General features: G+C 40.2%; 1 protein-coding gene across 2 annotated transcripts in view; it reads right to left on the bottom strand.

Moving 5' to 3' along the window:
• LOC134211310 (integrin alpha-PS5-like) overlaps positions 1-22,623 on the bottom strand; it is a 43,667-nt gene extending 21,044 nt beyond the window's left edge. Inside the window, exons 1-7 of one of the 2 annotated variants that reach the window (XM_062688058.1) lie at positions 22,070-22,623; positions 21,799-22,014; positions 16,679-17,077; positions 15,913-16,624; positions 15,683-15,857; positions 14,981-15,433; positions 14,762-14,818 (exon numbers count right to left, since the gene is read on the bottom strand). In XM_062688058.1, coding sequence (XP_062544042.1) covers positions 14,762-14,818; positions 14,981-15,433; positions 15,683-15,857; positions 15,913-16,624; positions 16,679-17,077; positions 21,799-22,014; positions 22,070-22,565 — 2,508 coding nt within the window. In that variant the 5' untranslated portion in view covers positions 22,566-22,623. Of the gene's footprint in view, positions 1-14,761; positions 14,819-14,980; positions 15,434-15,682; positions 15,858-15,912; positions 16,625-16,678; positions 17,078-21,411; positions 22,015-22,069 lie in introns of both variants that reach the window. The other variant, XM_062688057.1, reaches the window with a different exon arrangement.
• Between the last annotated feature and the right edge of the window lie 1,697 nt (positions 22,624-24,320).

Here is a 24,320-nt window from a genome sequence, read left to right on the forward strand (position 1 = left end):
AATCGAACTGAGTAATCAGTTCGATTTGATTAATGATGAAATTGAGCAAATCGAATATACCTCTAGCCCAGGTGATTCGATTCATGCGAAAAAGCAAAGGATTCCACCAATTGTGGTATCTGTTGCCGAGTTTTCTGGCTTTCGGAATGAAATCTTGAGTAACCTTCAGGGGATCAAGGTTTCATTTCAGATTGCTAGGAAGAGTGACTGCCGTGTTTTGCCGGGATCCTTTGACGATCGCAAACGTCTTCTTCAGTATGTAACTGAGAAGCGGCATAAATTCTTCACGTACGACGACAAAACTGAGCGGTTGTTCAAAGTCGTCTTGAAAGGTCTCCCCAGTGCCGATAAATCACTGGATGAGATTAAAATTGAAATTTCTCAATTACTTGGATTTTCACCAGTCCAAGTAATTAAGATGAAAAGAAATCCCACTCTGGTACTTCCCAGAGGGCATTTCTCAAGAATTTTATTTAGTTCATTTTAACAAAAGTGAACTAAATAATATGAAAAGTTTGAAAAGGCCTGTATTATGTCCCATGTCCGTGTTATATGGGAACATTTCCGCAGGCCTGGGGAAATTTCCAAAACCCCACCCAGTGCCGTAAGTGCCAAAAGTGGGGTCATGGAACCAAACATTGTCACATGGATGCTAAATGCATGATTTGTGGTGGAACCTCTCACGCCAAGGACGCATGTCCTGTGAGAGAAGATTCCAATAAATTTAAATGTGCAAATTGTGGGGCAATCATAAATCCAATTTTGGGAATGCCCTCACGCAAAAAGTTTTGAATTCCGTGCAAAATTGATGACGGGAAATTCCAATCGGATCCCAGATTCGACGGGTAGAAATTTTTCAAACGCTTTAATTTCGAAACCAGTTACCGGTCGAGCAATTCATACCCACCACAATTCACAAACAAATTTTGCCGCTCGTCAACGGGTAGCAAGCACTGCAGTAAATTCCAATTTTTCGAATGTACCTACGTATGCAAACATCGCTGCTGGTAGACAAATTTTCTCTTCTCAAAATGAGGTTTATACCCATGTCCCAACGGAAAATAATGGTCATGTTGTTGATTCAGGTAGCATGACTGCTTCCGATTTTGATTTTTAACTGAACAATTGCATCACATGATTGAAGCTAATGTTCAAAGCAAATACCATTCCAGAAGCTGTTCAGGTTGGTATAAAGTACACACAAAAATTGTTATCGGACTCCGTTTTAATGGATCTAAATAATTGTGTGAAAGTTCTAAATTGGAATGCCCGCTCTCTAAAGGGTAAGGAAGATGAATTATTCAACTTCCTAACAGTTCATAATGTGCATATTGCCATTATAACTGAAACCTATTTAAAACCAGGACTCTCCATTAAACGAGATCCAAATTATTTTATCTACAGAAATGATCGTCTTGACAGCGCCTGTGGTGGGGTCGCCATTGTCATTAATAGACGTATCAAACATAAATTATTTTCTTCGTTTGAAACCAAAGTTTTTGAAACCTTGGGAGTTTCTGTTGAAACAAATTTTGGTCATTTTTTCTTCATTGCAGCCTATTTGCCTTTTCAATGCAATGGGCAGCAAAAGAATTTGTTGAAAGCTGATCTTCAAATTCTGACTCGCAACAAATCAAAATTCTTCGTAATTGGTGACTTCAATGCCAAACACCGTTCATGGAATAATGCTCAAAGCAATTCCAATGGTAAAATTTTATTTGAAGATTGTTCTGCGGGATATTATACTATTCAATATCCCAATGGCCCAACTTGTTTTTCTTCCAGTCGAAATCCTTCTACAATTGATTTAGTTTTAACGGATTCAAGTCAGCTGTGTGGCCAATTGGTAACTCATGCTGACTTTGACTCTGATCACCTTCCAGTGACATTTGAAATCTCACAAGAAGTTATTTATAATCCAATCAGCTCTACTTTCAATTATCATAGGGCTGATTGGGATTTATATAAAACGTATATCGATAGGAATTTTGATGTTGATATTCCTCTCGATACCAAAAGTGATATTGATAATGCTCTCGTATCTTTGACAAATTTAATTGTCGAAGCCAGAGGCATTGCAATTCCTAAATGTGAAATTAAATTCAACTCCATTATTATTGACGACGATCTTCAGCTACTGATCCGTCTTAAAAATGTGAGGCGAATTCAATACCAAAGAACTCGCGATCCCGCGTTGAAAGTTATTTGGCGTGATTTGCAAAATGAAATTAAAAAACGTTTCGCTATTCTGAGAAATACCAACTTTGAGAATAATGTCTCGAAGTTGGATCCCAGTTCGAAACCCTTTTGGAAATTAACGAAAATTCTTAAAAAACCTCAAAAGCCAATTCCAGCGCTTAAAGAGGGAAATAAAATTTTATTAACAAATGGCGAAAAGGCTTGCTCAGCAGTTTGAGAGTGCCCATAATTTGAGTTTAGGTCTCACTAGTCCTATTGAGGATCAGGTTACATGAAGCTTCGAAGACATTCTCCATCAAGAGAATGCTTTTGACCCTTCGTTGGGAACTAATTTGAATGAAGTGAGATCTATTACTAGAAAATTAAAAAATATGAAAGTCCCGGACGATGATGGTATTTTCTACATACTTATCAAAAAACTTCCTGAGAGCTCTTCATTCTTTTGGTTAATTTATTTAACAATGTTTTCATTTATTTAACATGATATCGCACGACCTTCCTTCTGCCAAGCTCCCGTATGAAGGCAGAAGGAAGGTCGTGCGATATGTGCCATCACAAATATTGCCCTCCGCTCGCTTTCAAATCGACTTCTATAAAAAACATTCTTCATGCCTGCCGTATCCTAACGGAACTATCAATTCTATACTTTCGCCTCTAATGCTATCATGAACATGTACGTCCAAGTTTGGAAGATGATATTAGCATTTCCATATCATTGTAAATCGTTTAACTTCACGCAGAAGTAACACACACGAAATCATTAATTTAGTGTACTACCCTTGGTGGGGGCATCCATCAACCCAGCTGTTATTGGTCGACGGTACAGCAGCAGTGCCTTTCTCTGCTTTGTTCTCGCCGAGGCAGCCAAGTTGGTTGCGACGAGACGGACGCAATGAGAAAACAGAACTGTGCAATAAAAATCCTATTCGACTAAATGCTGATGTCATATTAGAAATTTGGAGACAGTACTCGTCGATAGCAAATCCTTCCGCACGCGATGGCATATGAGCAAGTCAAACCACCTTCCTTTTGCCAGTGGAGATATATCAGCTTCCACACTGATATTTTTATCTCCCCATTCATACGGGAGCTTGGCAGAAGGAAGGTCGTGCGATATGTGCCATCACAAATATTGCCCTCCGCTCGCTTTCAAATCGACTTCTATAAAAACATTCTCCATGCCTGCCGTATCCTAACGGAACTATCAATTCTATACTTTCGCCTCTAATGCTATCATGAACATGTACGTCCAAGTTTGGAAGATGATATTAGCATTTCCATATCATTGTAAATGTTTTCAATTGGCATACTTCCCAGATAAATGGAAAAACGCCAAAGTTGTTCCAATTTTGAAGCCGGACAAAAATCCAGCTGAGGCTTCTAGTTATCGCCCAATCAGTTTGCTTTCTTCAATAAGCAAACTGTTTGAAAAGATTATTTTAAATAGAATGATGGTTCATATTAATGACAATTCTATTTTTGCTGATGAGCAATTTGGTTTTCGCCATGGGCATTCAACCACTCATCAGTTATTAAGAGTTACGAACTTAATTCGGCTCAACAAATCTGAAGGATATTCGACTGGAGTTGCTCTTCTTGATATAGAGAAAGCATTTGACAGTGTTTGGCATGAAGGTTTGATTGTAAAATTGATGAATTTTAATTTTCCTCTGTACATTATTAAACTGATCCAAAATTATTTATCAGATCGCTCACTGCAGGTAAACTATCAGAATTCTAAATCTGATAGATTACCTGTAAGGGCTGGTGTCCCCCAAGGCAGCATACTGGGGCCCATTTTGTATAACATTTTTACTTCTGACTTACCTGGTTTACCACCAGGGTGTCAAAAATCTTTGTTTGCAGATGACACAGGTCTCTCAGCCAAAGGGCGTAGCCTCCGTGTCATTTGTAGTAGATTGCAAACAAGTTTGGATATTTTCTCCGCTTACTTGCAAAAATGGAAAATTTCCCGAATGCTTCCAAAACTCAGCTTATAATTTTCCCACATAAGCCGAGAGCTTCTTATTTGAAACCTTCTAGCAGACATATTGTCACTATGAATGGGGTTCCAATTAATTGGTCTAGCGAAGCTAAATATTTTGGACTTCTGCTAGATCAAAAATTAACTTTTAAAAATCACATTGAAGGCCTTCAAGCCAAATGTAACAAATATATTAAGTGTCTATATCCACTTATAAACAGAAAATCAAAACTTTGTCTTAAGAACAAACTTTTGATTTACAAACAAATTTTTAGACCTGCCATGTTGTATGCTGTGCCAATATGGACTAGTTGCTGCAATACCAGAAAGAAGGCTCTTCAGAGGATTCAAAATAAAATTCTGAAAATGATTCTGAAGTTGCCTCCGTGGTATAGTACCAATGAACTTCATAGAATTTCTAATATTGAGACATTGCAACAAATGTCCAACAAAATAATTTCCAATTTTAGACAAAAATCGTTGCAATCTTCTATTGCAACGATTAGATCCTTGTACCCTTAGTATAAATTAGGTTAAGTTTAGTTTAAGTTGAAAACATTGTAATTCCTACATGGTTCCATTCAACCAGAGGAAAAATTCTAACTGCCAGAGGCAATTGAAATGTATTAATAATAACTAAAAATATAACATAGCAAATAAGGATGATAGTGTTAAGAAAACACGGAACACCTAGTCTAAGAGATGAATGCATGTATTAGATAATTAGCAAATAAAATTAGTTAAAAAAAAAAAAAAAAAAATCTTTTTCATTGCCAAGGTTTTCGAAACGGCACCTTTCACTGTGAAAATTGATATGGAAAGCGTATAATCAAGTAAGTAAGATCCAATTCAATGTGTTTCAGTGGGACATATTTCGATCATTGTGATAAGTGAAGCTTCCAAGTCTTGGGCATGAAGTTAAATAGGAAGAAATAATCTACAACTTTAAACAGCTTTTAAAAAAAAGTACATCAAAACACATCTCTGAAAATCGCACCAGATCTCACTTATAGTATACTATAGAATACTATAGAATATATTCTTAAGAGAATGGAAGTGATTCCAGCTGCTCTTATTTGCTCTATCAATAGCTGTTGACGATTTTCTAGACGATACTCTTGCGCTCAATAACATGGATATAGACAAACAGTAGCTTTCCGTTGATCCGTCCCAACGAAAAGTTCATATGTTGAAGTTTCTGTCTGATTTAAATTATCCAGATGATTGCTCCGAGGAACTTGAGAGAGAACTAAAGCAGTTTTGCAGAATCTTTTGTTTGAGAATTGATCAAAAATGGTTAAAGAGCTTTCGATCATCCGGGAAATTCGAGAAGCAAAACAGTCTTCATTCAACATCGCGAAGGGTAGACCTCAAAAACCGTTTCAGGAATGTTCAAATAAAACCAAGAAACTATATGTTGAAGACCTTATCAATAAAAATGAACCTGAAGAGCTAGCATCTGCGGCCAATATCCATGAAATGCAGCAAATCATGAAAAGGTTATGATAGAGACACAAGCACTGGCGTTGTACATTGACTAGATTTTTTTTCGAGAGAAAGTACAATATGCTTCAAAGTACTTTAAACAAGGTACATGCAAATTTGCTTCCTAGCCTTTACGCGTTGAAAAAGGAAAAGGACAAAGTCATTCCTAAACAGGGGTGGCATTGTGCATCTCGATTCGAACGTAATTCTATCGAGTCGAACATGTTTGGCATTACGGCTTTCGATTCGATCTCGAAAACGACTCATCGTTCGAGTATGCTCGAGGAGGTACAAGAATAACGAGATGTTTTGGCATTATGGAGACTCGATAGCACACTGAAAAACGACTCAAGTCGAATGAAAATCACTCGTCACCTTTATAGCTTTCGAATGTTGTTCGAGAGTCATTTCTTGCTGAAAGTTTTTCATTATATTTGTTATTATTTCTCTACGGAAAGAGTATAAATGTTTCATTATTGTATCTTGAAGGAAAGAATGTCATTAGTATACCTACTTTTATAGTTTCCAGACAATATGCAATCTTTAATTATCCCGAAATCCTCGTTAAAACGACTTCAACTTAAATCGTTTTTTTTTGCAGTTTTCACGTATTTCTTGACAATTTCGATAAACCGCGTGAAAAATCTATGGGGAAAATCTGCGTAAAAACGTATATATTCTAAAATCTACGTAAAAATTGTTGAGTTAAAAAAAACAAACGCGCAGGAGATGACCCAAGTGCATCTAACTAAAACACATGGTAACATTAAAGTAATTTATTATCGAATCCTTTTTTAGCTTTAAATTATTTAGCTCAAAATTGGATATGTGGCATAAACTCGAATAAATATAATAAATGCTAAAGCATTTGATGAGTTTGATTGCTCTACGCAATCGCGTGTACTCAGACGACTAATGACGGTGGAAGACCGACACTTGATTACAATTAGAGCAATCAAACTAAACAAATGCTTTAGAAAAGCCATGCACAGCCAAGACATTTAACAAAAACAAAATGGTTTTCGTACGGCCGAGTTGCTTATAATCTTCTATATAATAAAAATGAAATGGTCTGTGTTCGTATCCCCATAACTCAAAAACAGCTGGATGGATTTTCTACATTCCTTCAGCAGATATATTCGTTATCGTTTCCGACGGGTTTATATGATATTTGCCCATGGTAAAATCACGAGTAAGGTTGCGTAAATCGTGAAAAACTAAAATTAAGATTTGTATGGATGTTTCGCATGGGCAGTTCACAACGCGCATTTTCGCCTAGTATGCAGGACAATGTTTGCCGGGTCGAGTAGTTTATTATAACTTATAATTTGTGTCGTAACTATATCTCAATTTATAAAACATGTCGTATCGGCATAATGTTTTAATCGGTTTCAACTGCTCAATAAATAATATTGCTTTTATAGTCATTGAGCACGATTTGCTTGTTTATAAATTAACTGCCAATTCGTGCCATGAAGGATGCCTTTCCAACAGGCAACATGCTACACGCAGATGAAATTACTCTTATTCTCTTTGTTTACTCACATTCGCAATGCGCTGAAGGTTGTCTCTCCAGCGGGCGGCATGATAAACACGGAGACAGCTATCTCTTATTCTCTCTGTTTACATTTCGTTTGACAGAACATACTCGATTGAGCTAGTACAGCACCATTCGAAATCTTGTACTGCGACTGAATGAAGTCGAACGAAATACATAATGCCGCATTTTTTTCGAAACGAATGCAAAAACGTACGAATCGAGTGATTCGATTCGAGATGCGCAATGTCACCCCAGGTTTCCGTGTCTGAAACGTCCGCTGCAGCAATTTTCGGTAGAGAGCTCAAGAACGGTGAAACTTATATGCAAATAGGGTTTTGATAGAAGCATAAGACATAGCACCTTCACACGAACACGAATAGTGATGAAATTTATTTTAATTTAAAAATCACTTTAATAAACAAATTAAAAAAAAACCTACATACGAAAATTTTCGAAGGCTGAGAGCTCAGATAAGAGTCTGCTTGTTGCTCTAGTTCCATTAAAAATTATCGACATTAAAAACAACACTATCCTCTGGTCAAATCCGTGGCCATGTTCAACATCCTTCATTCTCTGGCCATCCGGAAAATGCTCCCAGTCACCACGAGTACGCTGGCTTCTACCCCTCTGTTACTAACTTCATAATAAGATGATTGCACATATCACAAAGCATATCTCGGGCAGCAGGGACTATGTCCAAGGGCTTGACGATCCCTCCCCAGGCCATCTGCGAGTTGTGGGGCTTGCCTAGGATGTGGTGGGTTTGACAGTGGGCCCTGTTAAACCTCTATAAAAAGCTGCATGTATCCGCAAGTAGGCTCCACCAAAGCGACCGTGTGCCGCTCAAAGCGCACAAGCCCAAGTCCTGGTGTTAGGTGGGACGCTAAACAGCCCTGACACGACGGCCCTCCGACGAGACAGGAGGTTTGCGCAGGCCCAATAAGCCGCCTAGAAAACCAATCATTACGAACAATATAAGAGATAATGCGACTCGATATAATCGGCAAAGACCTAGGCGACGAATACAGGATCACGATTGGAAGCTTGGAACATGGAATTGCAAGTCGCTAGGTTTCGCAGGTTGCGACAGGATGATCTACGATGAATTACATCCCCGCAACTTCGACGTCGTGGCGCTGCAAAAGATTTGCTGGACAGGACAGAAAGTGTAGAAAAGCGGGCTTCGAGCGGCTACCTTCTACCAAAGCTGTGGCACCACCAACGAGCTGGGAACCTGTTTCATAGTGCTGGGTAAGATGCGCCAACGCGTGATTGGGTGGCAGCCAATCAACGCAAGGATGTGCAAGCTGAGGATTAAAGGCCGTTTCTTCAACTATAGCATCATCAACGTGCACTGCCCACAAGAAGGGAGACCGACGACGAGAAAGAAGCGTTCTACGCACAGCTGGAGCAGACATACGATGGATGCCCACTGCGGGACGTCAAAATCGTCATCGGCGACATGAACGCACAGGTAGGAAGAGAGGAAATGTATAGACCGGTCATCGGACCGGATAGTCTGCACACCGTATCGAATGACAACGGCCAACGATGCATAAACTTCGCAGCCTCCCGCGGAATGGTAGTCCGAAGCACCTTCTTTCCCCGCAAAAATATTCACAAGGCCACATGGAGATCACCTAACCAAGAAACGGAAAACCAAATCGACCACGTTCTAATCGACGGTAAATTCTTCTCCGACATCACGAACGTCCGCACTTACCGCAGTGCGAATATTGAATCCGACCACTACCTCGTTGCAGTATGCCTGCGCTCAAAACTCTCGACGGTGCACAACACGCGTCGAAGTCGGACGCCGCGGCTTAACATTGGGCGGCTACAAGACGGTAGACTAGCCCAAGAATACGCGCAGCAGCTGGAAGTGGCACTTCCAACGGAAGAGCAGCTAGGCGCAGCATCTCTTGAAGATGGCTGGAGAGATATTCGATCCGCCATTGGTAGCACCGCAACCGCTGCACTTGGCACGGTGCCCCCGGATCAGAGAAACGACTGGTATGACGGCGAATGTGAGCAGTTAGTGGAAGAGAAGAATGCAGCATGGGCGAGATTGCTGCAACACCGCACGAGGGCGAACGAGGCACGATATAAACAGGCGCGGAACAGACAAAACTCGATTTTCCGGAGGAAAAGCGCCAGCAGGAAGATCGAGACCGTGAAGAAACGGAGCAACTGTACCGCGCTAATAACACACGAAAGTTCTATGAGAAGTTAAACCGTTTACGTAAGGGCCACGTGCCACAGCCCGATATGTGTAAGGACATAAACGGGAACCTTCTTACGAACGAGCGTGGGGTGATCCAAAGGTGGCGGCAGCACTACGAAGAACACCTGAATGGCGATGTGGCAGACGAAGATGGCGGTATGGTGATGGACCTGGGAGAACGCGCGCAGGACATAATTCTACCGGCTCCGGATCTCCAGGAAATCCAGGAGGAGATTGGCCGGCTCAAGAACAACAAAGCCCCTGGGGTTGACCAACTACCAGGAGAGCTATTTAAACACGGTGGTGAGGCACTGGCTAGAGCGCTGCACTGGGTCATTACCAAGATTTGGGAGGAGGAAGTTTTGCCGCAGGAGTGGATGGAAGTGGATTGTAGCAACTACCGCGCAATCACATTGCTGAACGCCGCCTACAAGGTACTCTCCCAAATTTTATGCCGTCGACTAGCACCAACTGCAAGGGAGTTCGTGGGGCAGTACCAGGCGGGTTTTATGGGCGAACGCTCCACCACGGACCAGGTGTTTGCCATTCGCCAAGTACTGCAGAAATGCCGCGAATACAACGTGCCCACACATCATCTATTCATCGACTTCAAAGCCGCATATGATACAATCGATCGGGACCAGCTATGGCAGCTAATGCACGAACACGGTTTTCCGGATAAACTGACACGGTTGATCAAAGCGACGATGGATCGGGTGATGTGCGTAGTTCGAGTTTCAGGGGCATTCTCGAGTCCCTTCGAAACCCGCAGAGGGTTACGGCAAGGTGATGGTCTTTCGTGTTTGCTATTCAACATCGCTTTGGAAGGGTAATACGAAGAGCAGGGATTAACACGAGTGGTACAATTTTCAATAAGTCCGTCCAGCTATTTGGTTTCGCCGACGACATAGATATTATGGCACGTAACTTTGAGAAGATGGAGGAAGCCTACATCAGACTGAAGAGGGAAGCTAAGCGGATCGGACTAGTCATCAACACGTCGAAGACGAAGTACATGATAGGAAGAGGTTCAAGAGAAGACAATGTGAGCCACCCACCGCGAGTTTGCATCGGTGGTGACGAAATCGAGGTGGTAGAAGAATTTGTGTACTTGGGCTCACTGGTGACTGCCGAAAATGACACCAGCAGAGAAATTCGGAGACGCATAGTGGCTGGAAATCGTACGTACTTTGGACTCCGCAAGACGCTCCGATCGAATAGAGTTCGCCGCCGTACCAAACTGACAATCTACAAAACGCTAATTAGACCGGTAGTCCTCTACGGACACGAGACCAGGACGATGCTCGTGGAGGACCAACGCGCACTTGGAGTTTTCGAAAGGAAAGTGCTGCGTACCATCTATGGTGGGGTGCAGATGGCGGACGGTACGTGGAGGAGGCGAATGAACCACGAATTGCATCAGCTGTTGGGAGAACCATCCATCGTTCACACCGCGAAAATCGGACGACTGCGATGGGCCGGGCACGTAGCCAGAATGTCGGACAGTAACCCGGTGAAAATGGTTCTCGACAACGATCCGACGGGCACAAGAAGGCGAGGTGCGCAGCGGGCAAGGTGGATCGATCAGGTGGAAGATGACTTGCGGACCCTCCGTAGACTGCGTGGTTGGCGACGTGTAGCCATGGACCGAGCCGAATGGAGAAGACTCTTATATACCGCACAGGCCACTTCGGCCTTAGTCTGAATAAATAATAATAATAACATATCACAAAGAACCATGGCTCCTTAAAAAAATTTACATGCCTGAGCCTACCAAATAAACGAACTTAGAAACAAAATTAACAAGTTCCAATTATTTTTGATACCGTCGTTAAAAAACAATTCCTCAAATAATTTCTAAGGATATTATGATTCTATAGTATAAAACATGAGAGCTGGCGTTTATATCACTTATGAGATGATCAATTGGAAATTGATGCAATGTTCTATTTAACTAATGCAATTATCTATTTAACATAGGTCAATAATGCGAATAGTAGAAAAACTAGTTTACAACCATTTTCCCAAAGACACCATTGAGTTAAAACGTGTAGAATGTAAATTATGATTTTTGTCCCGTAGGTTCATACGTTCGAAGCACTGTGCGGCGTCTCTCTAATATCACAGATCCGGGGTTATATAATCAAACTGGTGGTCTCACATGTACTATCACTACTCTACGGATGAATTTGAAACTTCACAATATTTCAACATATTGGTTTCCAATCCCCGAACAACTTTGTAGAAAACGGTAATTTTCTAAATAACCCAAATCCCAAGATATCGAAGAACTGATATCTCATATGCAGTAGCACCTCCTTGCGGATGAATTTTAAATTATTCTGTTTTTCAACATATTGGTTTCCACTCCTCAAACAATTTTGTTGAAGACGGCAATTTTCTAAATTTCACAATACCGAAATATCGAACTAAACTAAACTTTATAGAAAATGGCAACTTTACAAAACTAATAGATCCTGAGATATCTAATTAAACTCTCATATACAGTAGTGCCACATTGCGGATGAATTTCAAACTACTAAGCTTCTCAACATATTGGATTCCAATCCTCGAACAACTTTGTTGAAGACGGCAACTTTCTAATTCCCACAGATCCCAAGATATCTAACCAAACTTATAACTCATATACACTAGCGCCGCCTTACGGCTGAATTGTGAACTTAACAGTTTCTCAACATATTGGTTTCCAATCCTTGAACAACTTTGTAGAAGACAGAAATTTCCTAAATCCCATAGATCTCGAGATATCGAACCAAACTGGTATTTTCATGTACACTACCGCCAATTCAGTGGGAGAATTCTAAACCATTTTTTTTTCTTGACTCATAGGGCCGCATGGGATTATAGATAGATTTAGATTTTTTTCAGAGTTTTTAGAGTTTTTAGAATTCTTATAAGAAACATTGTGCTATTTATTGTGAAAATGGACTATTTTCACCGGTGTTCCGTTGATTCCGGATCTTCCGGATGGTCAGCAGAAGATCCATTGGACTTAAAAAATGTCCTCAATGAGATAATATATCCCCTTTATTATTTTCCCGAAAAAATCATGTTGATATCATTTGAATTGGCTTCATTATAAAGGATTTTAGGACTGTTGTACTTTTTACAACACGCGTGTTCTCGTGTTATGAAAGTTGAAGCGAGTTGCGGAAAATTAATAAGCATCAACGTTCCATGTAAAGAATAATAAATATACCTTAATAAAGATACAAAAAAAAGCCTTCGGAAAAAAGTGTAGAAAATTTTAGTTAATTCATTTGACGATAATTCGAACTACGGACAAACTAGCTTAAGACCCTGTGCACGGTTGCGCATTAGGAGCTAGTGGTAGATAGAAGTGGATTAAACCGGAACCTAATCGGGTGACTAGATACTAGATCAATTACCCTGGTTAAAACTTGAACTTGTCACCTGTGGGGAATAAAGTGAGTCTGAAAAATGCATTTGCATTTGTTGGTTACATTGATGGATAAAGTGGAACGTATTTCTTATTTCATGATAAAAATAATGAAATAAACTAAAATATTAAAAAATGATATTAATAGAAAAAAATGATAACGAATTTGAAATTCAATCGTAGTTGGCATTTGAAATGCCAGCATACTAAGAAGCTAATGAGAAGAAATTTGAAATTCAATCTCAGTAGGCTGACAGGAATTCTAGATGATTCGAATTTCGAACGGTGAAAATAAACGATCATTCAGTGTTATGTATTTGAGGCGTGAACATGCGAATTATCCTTCGGTGTTCCGCGCTAGTTTTCGTTGGTAAAAGGCAAATCGGAAGACGGATTTGCTTGGCTACCACGTCACCCTCAACCTCTCACCAAAATTTGTTCCTAGAAGGTCGAATAAAAATCGCTTACACTCTAACTTTCAATTATTCAGTGACTGAGTAAAATTGTATTGCCGTCTCTTTTGTTGCCAGGGAAATTTGACTCAGTTTTTGTGGGACTACAACTAGTACTCAGTTTTAAAGTGGGACTACTCATAGCTATGAGCTTTTGGCAGAAATTGAGTAAAATATCCGTGGGAAGAAGAGATTCGGCAATACAATTTTACAATTTTACTTTGTAACCGAGTTGATGAAAGTTAGCGTGTACTCCGATATACTCCGAATTACTAAAAACCTTTGACCTTTATTAAACTGTGCGGTGGCTGGTTAAAATGGGCGAGAAAGCAATAGGTTCGAGATGCGCACCCAATAACCAAAATCAATGGAAATTGTCACTGTAAGCATAACTTCAACGTTTGAAGTGTGCCCACAGAACTAAAATTCAACAAGAGTTACGGGGGGAGGGCTTAATCAATTATAGCTTTTCGGTACATTTACATCAAGCCCATAGTGCGGTCGGGCCGATTTTTAATAGGACACAATAAAACAGGATTCTCCGTCGAATGCAATTTGTCACAAGCAAATCGGTTAGCTTAAGTGCCCAAAAAATAAATTAATTATGCGATCGGGCCGATTTTAAATATAAAACAACGGGACAGGATTCCTCGTCGAATGCAACTTGTCACGAGAAAATCGGTTAAAGTTAAGTGCCCGATGAATGAGTGAGCTTTTTGCACGGGTTTTGCGTGTAAAAATTGTATTTTGGCCATAAGTTTTGAGCCCATAGTGCGATCGGGTCGAATGCAACTTGTTAAATTGTTTGCTAAAATGCCAATGTTCGAAATATGAGTCAAATTCGGGATTTGAGTCAAAACGGTAATTATTATCGAGCTGCAATGAAAAAACTGGCCAAACTTCCTTCGTTTTCACTTAAATTAAACGATTTGCGGTTCTTTAACCTCACCCATATAATTTTCGTTCAATCCGTTAAGACAAAACAAACAACCATGCGTTCTCCATTATTACATGCAATTGAGTAATTTTACCTCTTTATTCGGGCGTTTGCTCTAGGCCCATTTTTGAAACATATTTGAAATGCGTTAGAAAGTCTCAAAAATCTTGTTGTTTTGAAAGGAGACTATTGTAAATTGTAGATAGTTTAGTTAATTTTGCATTTTCATGTTGAAATCCCCGAGAAGCATAAGTCGGACAAAAATGGTTACAGCAACTTATATGTGACTGAATCTGGTCACATATGAGTTGCAGTAACCTACGTGGAACATGCGTGCTGCTAGGGTGGTTCGATATCTTGTTTTTATTAATTGAAATATCGAAAAAGCTTAAGGGGTGCATTTTGGACTGTTCTCTCCTACTCTTTGCCTACTTAAAGCCTAAGTCATAAATTGTATTGATTATGTGCAACAATCTTACTCATTATGCTTACAATGATCTGAAACAAATGTGCACTTACCGCTTTATTTAGCTTCTGCTCCATATCCAATAGCGTCATTCGTTTGAAAAAGTTGCGCTGCAAGTCAATTGCAAAAAATAAAACACTTGAGATGATAAGCCAAAGATACTTATTCAAGAATCATTTAAATATTATGTTCTGTTGTACGTTCAACCAAACTCCAACGTAAAAGACGTAATTTTCGAATGATCCTTTGAACTCAAATCTGCAGATGCAAACCTTATACATGGCTCGTGTAATCATCATCAGCACCGCCAAACCAATTGCAGCCGAAGTCACGTACACCCATAGTAGATCGGTTTGAATAGTGCGAAACAGCACCAGACTTCCAGAGGTGATAAGAGTCACTGCGCCAGATGGGACACCAATATCGAAATCTACATATAAGGAAAGGGTCTCGACGTCTTCGGGCATCAAGTTAGTCATCGCATGGGGGAATATCGTCATTTTTAGTTCAATCCGTACGGGCTCATCTAATGCTGGGAACTCTTCCAGTAAGAACATCATGCTTGTACATGTAATAAATTCGTCAGAGCAGTTGAGGATAGTGCCTTTTTTATGGACCAGCTGCTGCATGCTAGAGTTGCGCTGAATAATGTGATTTGACTTGTTGAATCTGTTGAAATCCGTAAACTCTACTGTCTCTTCAATACGGTTACCTGCATATGATATCTAAATATACATTGCATATATTAATTGAAGAATATATTACACTCACAGGAAACAAAAATTCAAGCTGTAACAAATGGTTTTGAAAAGCTGTGAAATAATTCCAATTATATTTCGTAAAAAAATGCTGAAGATTGTGGACAATAAAATTCACTTATGTTTTATTAATAATGTTATTTTTTCACCTGCTTGTCAAATTTGTGCCGAATATCTGTCCTATGTGTTAGACATATGCTTGAAATTTAATCTTACCTTCAGATCGGTAGAGTTTAAATCGATCAGTGGTATTTGCTTGAACAAAACGGGTATGGATATTGTTACGTTGGCATTTTGTATATTGCTGGGTCCATAGTTATCGAGCAAAAATTTCAAATCTATGGAAACATTCTGTTCTGCATTTCCGTTGAGGTAAGATGGATTGTATGTCCTAAATCAAGTAAATGTTAGTTAATGCATTTAAATATAGATTTTTATATATTTACCCTGCAATCGAAACAGTGCTGTGTCTCACCAGCTCAATAAAACTTTTTATAAAATTATCATCGGTAAATGTTTCGTTACCATCACCAAATAAACGGGCTTCGAAATCCAAAGAGCTCCCATCAAAGTCAGTTGCACTCAAAGTTATGTTAACAATTACAATCTTCCCTCGTTGTAGTGCTTGTCCGTTATTTATCAGACAACTTATAGAGTCAGAACCAATTTCACAAAAGTCCATCGCTTTCACGATGCTAATATTTCTTGAAAAAATAATCTCCAACAGTGTCCCATAAGAAGATTCTCCCTCGTTACTAGCTTGGTATTGTAGTTCAAAAGTCCGAGTACTATTCAGTATGAATGGTGATCGAAAGTTTAAGTATTTAACACGTAGTTTTAGATCGGTAAGACACACATCCTCTTCGCAGTCGGGCTTGAAAATGAGTAGCGCGGTGTTGTTAGCTATTTGTTCAGATACCAGCTCCTGAATCACACATTCATCGCAGAAGACTTTGCTCGCAGTATTCTGATGAACAATTGAATAATTCAGTATTGCTGTAATGGGTTTTGCTAGATGTCGAAACGATGCCCGAATCGAAGCTTCCAAATTGATGCACGATATTTCACGAGATATTTGAACAATAATTTCGTGGGATGACTCGTTGCCTATCTTAGAACGCCTAAATGGGGGGTCTAGTTGAAGTGTTAATCTGAAATCTAAGATAAACTAAGAGTTACTCAAATACACATATTGAAAGTTTGCATTCGTACCATAGTGTTTGTTGCCTTTGCGTTCATGAACATCTTTATATGAATAACATACTTCAACGGATACTTCGTCCTCAATTCTATTTTCGTGTTCCGATAGTACTGTTGCATTCTCGATTGAAATGTACTCCTTTGAAAAAGTCACACTGCAGAACGGACGAATGAGTGGATAGGTTCGAAATAGATGCACCACATCATCATTTGGCGATCCAACAGCAATGTCACTGTACTTGTTTGCATCGATATCGACCGCTTTGGCAATAGCTGCTCCAAACATGGACTGAACAGTCGTGGATGTTGGACTCTTTAAGACCTGGGAAGGTTTGGGCAGTAGACCTGTTGAACTTCCGTGAAATATGTAGACGGCACCATTTCCCTCGAATGGTGAACCTACAGCAATGTCTATGAAATTATGAGAGATAATGCAAGAAACATATATAATACTCATGATGTACTCATTGCATCCCACAGCAGGAGCATTTCCGCCTCGCAGTTGAGACTACGGAAGGTTCCAATCCCCATGACACCCCCACGATATATTAACGGACTAAACGGACAATTACGTAGGAAAAATCCACGCTGGAACGCTGTGTGACTTAGTAACGACTCATACATACATACACCGTTAAGCTAATCAATTATGTGTGTAGTACGAGTAGCTGGAATTGGACAAAACGCATTGAACCCTCTTTTAAACGGACAATCATTCATATTAATTTCAAATGTTTCTATCACCAACACCGAACATTTCATTTTTTTTGCGGATCTATTCAAAATTTTCAAATTCGGGTTCCGAAGAGTTCTTCTACAGCTGTCGAAGTTCTACCGCAAGCCTACATATCTTCAATACACTGAAACAAAAACCTGATGTTTAGCGATGTCATCGTATAATGCAATGCCAAACAGCAGAGAAAAGGTATGAAGTGACAGCTGTGGTAGTTGGATAATTCAACCGGAAAAAGGAAAGTTTTCTATGGAAATTGTAAAACTCGTTTCAGAATCAAATCGCATTGGATGCGAAAAATTACCCATCTGTTATCTTTTTTGTCTTTTGTTGCTATCTGCCTAAATTTAAATACATAGAATAAGTTTGAGAAAAAATATTTAAAAGTGAAGTAAGCTAAATATAATGAAAATATAAATAAAACTGCAACATACAACGTCACCACTTGGAGCACCGCGAAGTGGTCCTCAAGTTCGTCGCACATATTTAAGAGGACTGCAGTGTTAGTATCCACCGTCTGCTTCTGGTCGGGTTCGGGAATTAGGAACAAGCCAGAGAGAGTGAATTCACCACGGATCGGATATAGCGTTGCAGATCGAGGATCGAGGTGGAAAGCATGCAGGATTCAACCATAGTTTAAGAAGCACGTCAAATGCTGGGTAAAGCGTACCATTGGTACTTCGCGTACCTGAAGGAATAAAATAGACCCCATCTCGCGGTCCTTAGCCTCTTACCCAGCAACTCCTATCCCTACCTCCTCGTGGTGCTAGCCGGGATACAAGAAACCTTAGGGAAGATCGGGTAGCCAACCCAGGTCGGAACTATGGTCGTATGCTGACAGGGAAGGGGGGGTTTGCTACTCTTACTGAGCGTCTGTCCTCCATGTTAGGAGCGGCTCACAACAGCGTCTGTTCTCCATGTTAGGGGCGGCTGATCATCGTCCGAGTGCCAGCGAGGGACTCTAAGTGAAACTGTGCACCATGGACCACCGGGGCTCAGGATCAAGTCCAGTGTCATAGTGCAAAAGTATACTTTATTCGGCGTAAGCTCATCGAAGAGGAGCTGTAGCCTATCAACGGTCATAAGGTCGAATGAAAACGGAAAAAAGGATGTGAATAGTGGGAAATGAGAAGTCATAAGTTTGAAGTGAAAAGAAGTGAGAAGTAAGAATTAAGAAGTGAGAAATAAGAAGTGAGAAGTAAGAAGTGGAAATTAGGAAGTGAGAAGTAAGTAGTGAGAAGTGAAAAGTGGAAATTTGAAAGTATGTTTTAAGAATTGAGTTGAGAGGAATGGGAAAATGAAAAGTGAAAAGTAGGATGTGCGAAGTGAAAAGTGAGAAGCGTATCCCTTCGTGAGAAATTAGGAGTACGGAGAGTTAAACGTGAGAAGTGTCAAGAAATAGAAGAAATAAACAGGAAGAAAACGGATGGGAGAAGACAGAAGAAAGGAGGAAGAAGTAAAAAGGAAGTACGAAAAAGAAAGAAGAAAGAAAGACGATGGAAGAAAAAAAACAGTAAATAAAAAAAAACAGTAAAAGATCACAGCAAACGATGCGTTACAATATCCAGCGATTGTCGGCGGAAGGATTATCGGCTGAGTACCGCCAGAAGCTCGACGAACGGATAAGTGCAATCAACGACAACATCAACGGTCTATGGGAGTCGATCCATGGAGCGGTGAGCTCAACAGCACGAGAAGTGGTAGGCACCACACAGAGGCGACCCAGGACGGGTTGGTTCGATGTGGAGTATCAGAGAGTGACAGACGAGAAGAACGTTGCCAGAAGCCGGATATAAGTGTCGGGTACCCGATCGAATAGGGATCGGTACAAGGAAGCAAGAGCAGCCGAAAAACGAACCCACCGTAGTAAGAAGAAAGAGTACGAAGAACAAGTAATTAGCGAGGCGCAGGAAAAAATGGAGCAGAACGATATGCGGGGGTTCTATGAGTCTGTGAATGGCGTGCGGAGAAAAACAGCGCCATCTCCCGTCATGTGCAACGATCAATAAGGGAATTTGCTGACAGATAACACCGAAGTGGCTGCCAGGTGGAAGCAACAATTCGAGACTTTGTTAAATAGTGGAAGTGACGGTGCATCAGTGAGCAAAATAAATATTAGCGACGGTGGACAAGCTGTGGAGTCGCCTACACTAGATGAGGTAAAAAAAAGCTGTTAAAGAGCTGGAAAACAATAAAGCTGCGGGGAAGGACCAACTCCCGGCTGAACTTCTCAAACTTCTCATCACAATCAGGTTTTCATGAGGGCCGATCAACGACGGATCAAATGTTTACCCTGAGACAAATCCTTGATAAATTCAAAAGGACCTAAGTAACATTTGTTTCGTGAACTAATTCGACTACTGCAATCAAAACCTTTATCTTGGTCTGATTGCAGTTGAAATTAATTCACGAAAAAAATGTTACTTAAGGTGATTATACAATCAAGCCATGTGGTGAATTTCAAATTCACCACACGGTTTTCTACTCCTATTATCAAAAGTTCAAATCTAGCGTTATAATTTTTGTACAATGCTGAAATTAAAGTCGATTGTTCAGCACAAGTAAGCAAACGATCTACGGATGTTTCATCCCCATGGGCATTATGGTTCCCTTAATTTGTGCTCTTGAAAAATCACAAGAAAAAGCACGTGGTTTCCAAGATGGCCGTTTTGTGGCTTTGTTGTATAACCACCTTAAGCCCTTTTGAAAAGTTAAGCGAGATTTCTCTTGTTCTTATTCAAAAGGACGTATACCCGATTCTGATTTTACACGTATTTTTTTACACGGCCGTGTAAAAAAAATCCAAACAAAATTTTTGCAAAGTTGCTCCATTTTGTAAGATTCGTCGAGAAATTATAAAACTTTTTTTACACGGATTTTCAAATTTTGAACTGAAAACTTTTTTTACACGGAACGCATCCCCCGTGTGAAAAAAAGAATCGGGTGTATGTGATGTTGTATACAAAGATTCAAACGTCGATTTGTCCAATCTGATGGCACTCCTACGCATACCATCATCACACACAGGTAGAGAAAGGCTTCTGCTACCTATTGGTGGTGTTGGTTTGCGTGGGAGTGCCATCAGATTGTACAAATCGACGTATGAATCTTTATTTACAAAATCACATACGTTGTTATGAATAAGTACCCGAGATTTTTGGGTAGGTACGCTTCGATTTTTTCGCAACAAGTTGCATTCGACAGGGATTTTTGCAAAGAGTACTATTGTTGATTTTTTCTTTGTGGATAGGGTATTTGTTTCCTTATTAATATTCCGATCTTATAAAAATGACAATAGCAAAATGGGGTGATTTTGGCTTCATCTGTGTAGTTTTTTTGCTGTGCTCACTACTGAAATCACAAAAATGAGAAAAAAATCAAACTGCTCCGTTTTGTTTTTGATTGTTATTGACATGGGTATATTTTATGAATTCAAGAAACAGTAACCTGATATACACACTTAAATTTTTTCACCGATCTCAGCTGTGCAAATCTCGGTTTACGTTCGTTTGCTGAAATATCGGCTAAATAGACGTATGATTACGTCGGCTTCCTTGAGTGCCGCAATACACAAATTACTTTTTCTGCTGATATAATATATAGGGGAACTGTTCCGTTTTCCATCTCACTGTACATATATTCATCTCATCGCAAAACAAAGAAATACAGCACCAATCTTGTCGCTCCTTTTTGCTAAAACGCGTGCTCACTGGTGAAAAAAATCACAAAAATAAGAAACCAACCAAATTACTTTTCATTACTTTGTTTTCGATGGGATGGAAATAGGAGCTATGGGATTAAGTGCCGAACCGTTCCCCTATTATCAGCATAAAGACTCGAACCAGGCGCTCGGCTGTGCGGATCTCGGCAAAAAAATGAAAAAAAAAATGAGCAGAACGGAGTGTGTACAAATTGTCAGGTCATATTGGTTGCAAAAGCCCACTGATTATGTCCACTTATACGAATATGGAGCACAAAACTCATTAAATCATTGTTACAAATAAAGACTTACCATTATATTCATCATGATTCAAATCTCCCATAACTGAAATAGAGTATCCAAACTGTCCACTTCCACGGTATTCCGATACTAGGATCACCTGCTGTTCAAGTATAACCAAACCACTCGAATCCAACCCGCGGTTAAGATATACATAAACTGCTCCAGTATCACTCACAGTATCGCTTGATTGAAAAGGAGCACCGACCATCACATCCGCTAGCCCATCCCTGTTCACATCTTCGGTGCACAACGAATATCCGAAGTAGTCTCCAAATTTACCAGATGAAAGAATCATGTGCACAGACATTTGAGCCAAATTCCTAACAACTTTACTTATTTCAAACACGTAGACCTTTCCTGATCGTGGCGCACCAACAACATAAATCGATTTCTTACCAATAATAATGGTGTTCACACTGTACCCAAAATAGCCATTTTCTTCCAACATTGATGAGTTCAAAAAAATGCCTTTTTCCAAATCTTCGCCATAAATGAATACCGATCCAACAGAATCGTAGTCAGGCATTCCGGTAAGTACTCCTCTTAGCTCATATTTATTATCTCTGAAGACATGCACTGCAAACCCTTCCATCGCCGAGTCGAAAGATCCATCTACAATACGAATTATTATCACATGACGTTTGATAACAGCATGGAGACAAATTACACTTGTAATATTTTAAGGCCTGTCGTTGATTGTAGACCGATCCATTGAAGCTAGTGTAACAGGCCCCGGTTACAGCATGGCGATCTTTCCCCACAGTTAGTCGCGGTGTGCATGCCACTAGCAAATCCTTATCTGGTAGCCCATCCATCGAGGCGCCAAAATATTGGCCAGCCATCAACGCATCACTCACAAAGTTTTGATCGGTCAGCAAAGTATGCTGCACACAGTGACCTGTTAGAACACTGCAGTTATAAACGGCACCTGAATCACCGACCGCATTATACCTCCGACTGAACATTGCTGCCTTGGGTGCTCCTACGAACAAGGTGCTCTGTTTGAGGTGCACTGTTAGGCCGAAGAATGATTTTTGGTGTTTGGAGGTGCTCCATTTATTCGCAGGTTCTTTGAAAATCATATTGGGAACCGGTGAGACATTGTATCCCGCAACGATGACGAACGATACAGAAAGTGCAGCAAGTAAATTAGTTATCTCCATTAGTGGAATGCAATACAGAAATTCTTTATTCAGCAGTAAGTTTATGATTTGATACGACTTGTCGCGTAGCAAGAATGTGACTGAACAGTACAGTGGATGATCGTTGGCCAAGAACGATATTGATGACGCAGATTTTGCATGGAATTATTCGGGATGAGTGAGTAATGCTATGGTGGGAGAACAGTAAACAGCGTAAGCTTATTCTGGACTCGTCTGCATGATTCACGTTAATGTGACTTGACTTGTAGAAAGTGCGGTATTGGAATTTGCCCCTATACTTTATTAGTAATCCAATGTTAACTAAAAATGAATACTGGCACTGTTGCATTCTTTGCACATTTTTTCGACAAAACTGTCACTCTATTAATTTCGCATAAAAAAATAGTATAAAAAAACATGATCAATGCAACTCCTGAACAATTCTATTATTGCAAAAATGCATCAATCACATGGGAAAATATCAATGCAAACGTGTAGGTGATAGTCTAGGCACAAACAAACAGACGTAACACTTCACATATCAACTTCGTTCACGTGTTCAACGGATGATTTGAAATTCATTTGTGCTACGCTATTGTGCCAAGAGAGGCGTGAAAAAATAAAAATGACAGTTGTGCGTTGCTTCCGTATCGAGTGGTGTGCCCCCGAAAACGCGAGCACTTTGAAACTTGGATTCCGTCAGAAGTGACCTTAAATGTTGTTTAAAGTCAATTTTCAAAGTTCTACACTGTTCACGATTGCAGTGCGTGTAGTGATTCACTTGTGACGAATTCGATTTCACTGTCTGTGATATGATCACGGCGAAATTCTTCGAGGGGAAAAAATCCAAAATCACTTGCGAACCAAACCACTTGAACTGCGACAACGACGACGGGATCTTCTTTCACCTTTAAACGGGCTTGTTCGGATTGACCGACCGATGCAATAAATAGCAAAAGCGTGCGTTTGGTTCGAGTGCTGTATTCAACTAACTTGAGAAGCTTAGGAAAACTGCGCGTAGGGAGTTCAATCGTGCTAAGCGAACCGGCGATTGGAGCCTATACAGAAAGGCCCTGACGAACTACAACAAAGAAATAAGGTCAGCCAAACGGAAATCGTGGATTCTAATGTGTGAAAGTATAGAGAATACACCCGTAGTGGCCAGACTCCAAATATCTCTTTCAAAAGACCACTCCAATGGTGTGGGTAGCCTCCGAAAGACGGATGGTTCGCTCTCTGTAGAGCCTAGCGATACACTGAGCGAATTGTTAAAGATCCACTTCCTGATTCAATCCCTGAGTCGAGCATCGGCGACCAAGGCACTGGAATTGCTGTCTCAGATCCACAAGAGATCCAATCATGGGTTTCTGGGTCTAAAAAGACGCAATAAAGGTTGCAAAGGAAGCTTTCACTCGGGCCAGGGTTGAGAGGGCTGTGAGATCTTTCGAGCCATTTAAGTCTCCTGGCATGGATGGAATATTTCCAGCGTTGATCCAAAAGAGGAGAAAACACTGGTTCCACCCTTGGTTGAGATTTTTAAGGCGAGTCTGATTTTGGGGCACATACCTAACGATTGGCGTCAAATCCGGGCTGTCTTCATTCCGAAGGCAGGCAAGAGAGATAAAACCAACCCCAAAGCATTCAGGCCGATAAGTTTATCCTCTGTAATGCTCAAAATTATGGAAAAGGTACTATGCGAGTACATAAATCACAAATTTATGAAAGCAATGCCTTTGTCAAAAAACCAATTCGCTTATCAAAGTGGAAAATCTACGA

The sequence above is a fragment of the Armigeres subalbatus genome, chromosome 2 (assembly GCF_024139115.2).
Source record: "Armigeres subalbatus isolate Guangzhou_Male chromosome 2, GZ_Asu_2, whole genome shotgun sequence".
NCBI classification, from domain to species: Eukaryota; Metazoa; Arthropoda; class Insecta; order Diptera; family Culicidae; genus Armigeres; species Armigeres subalbatus.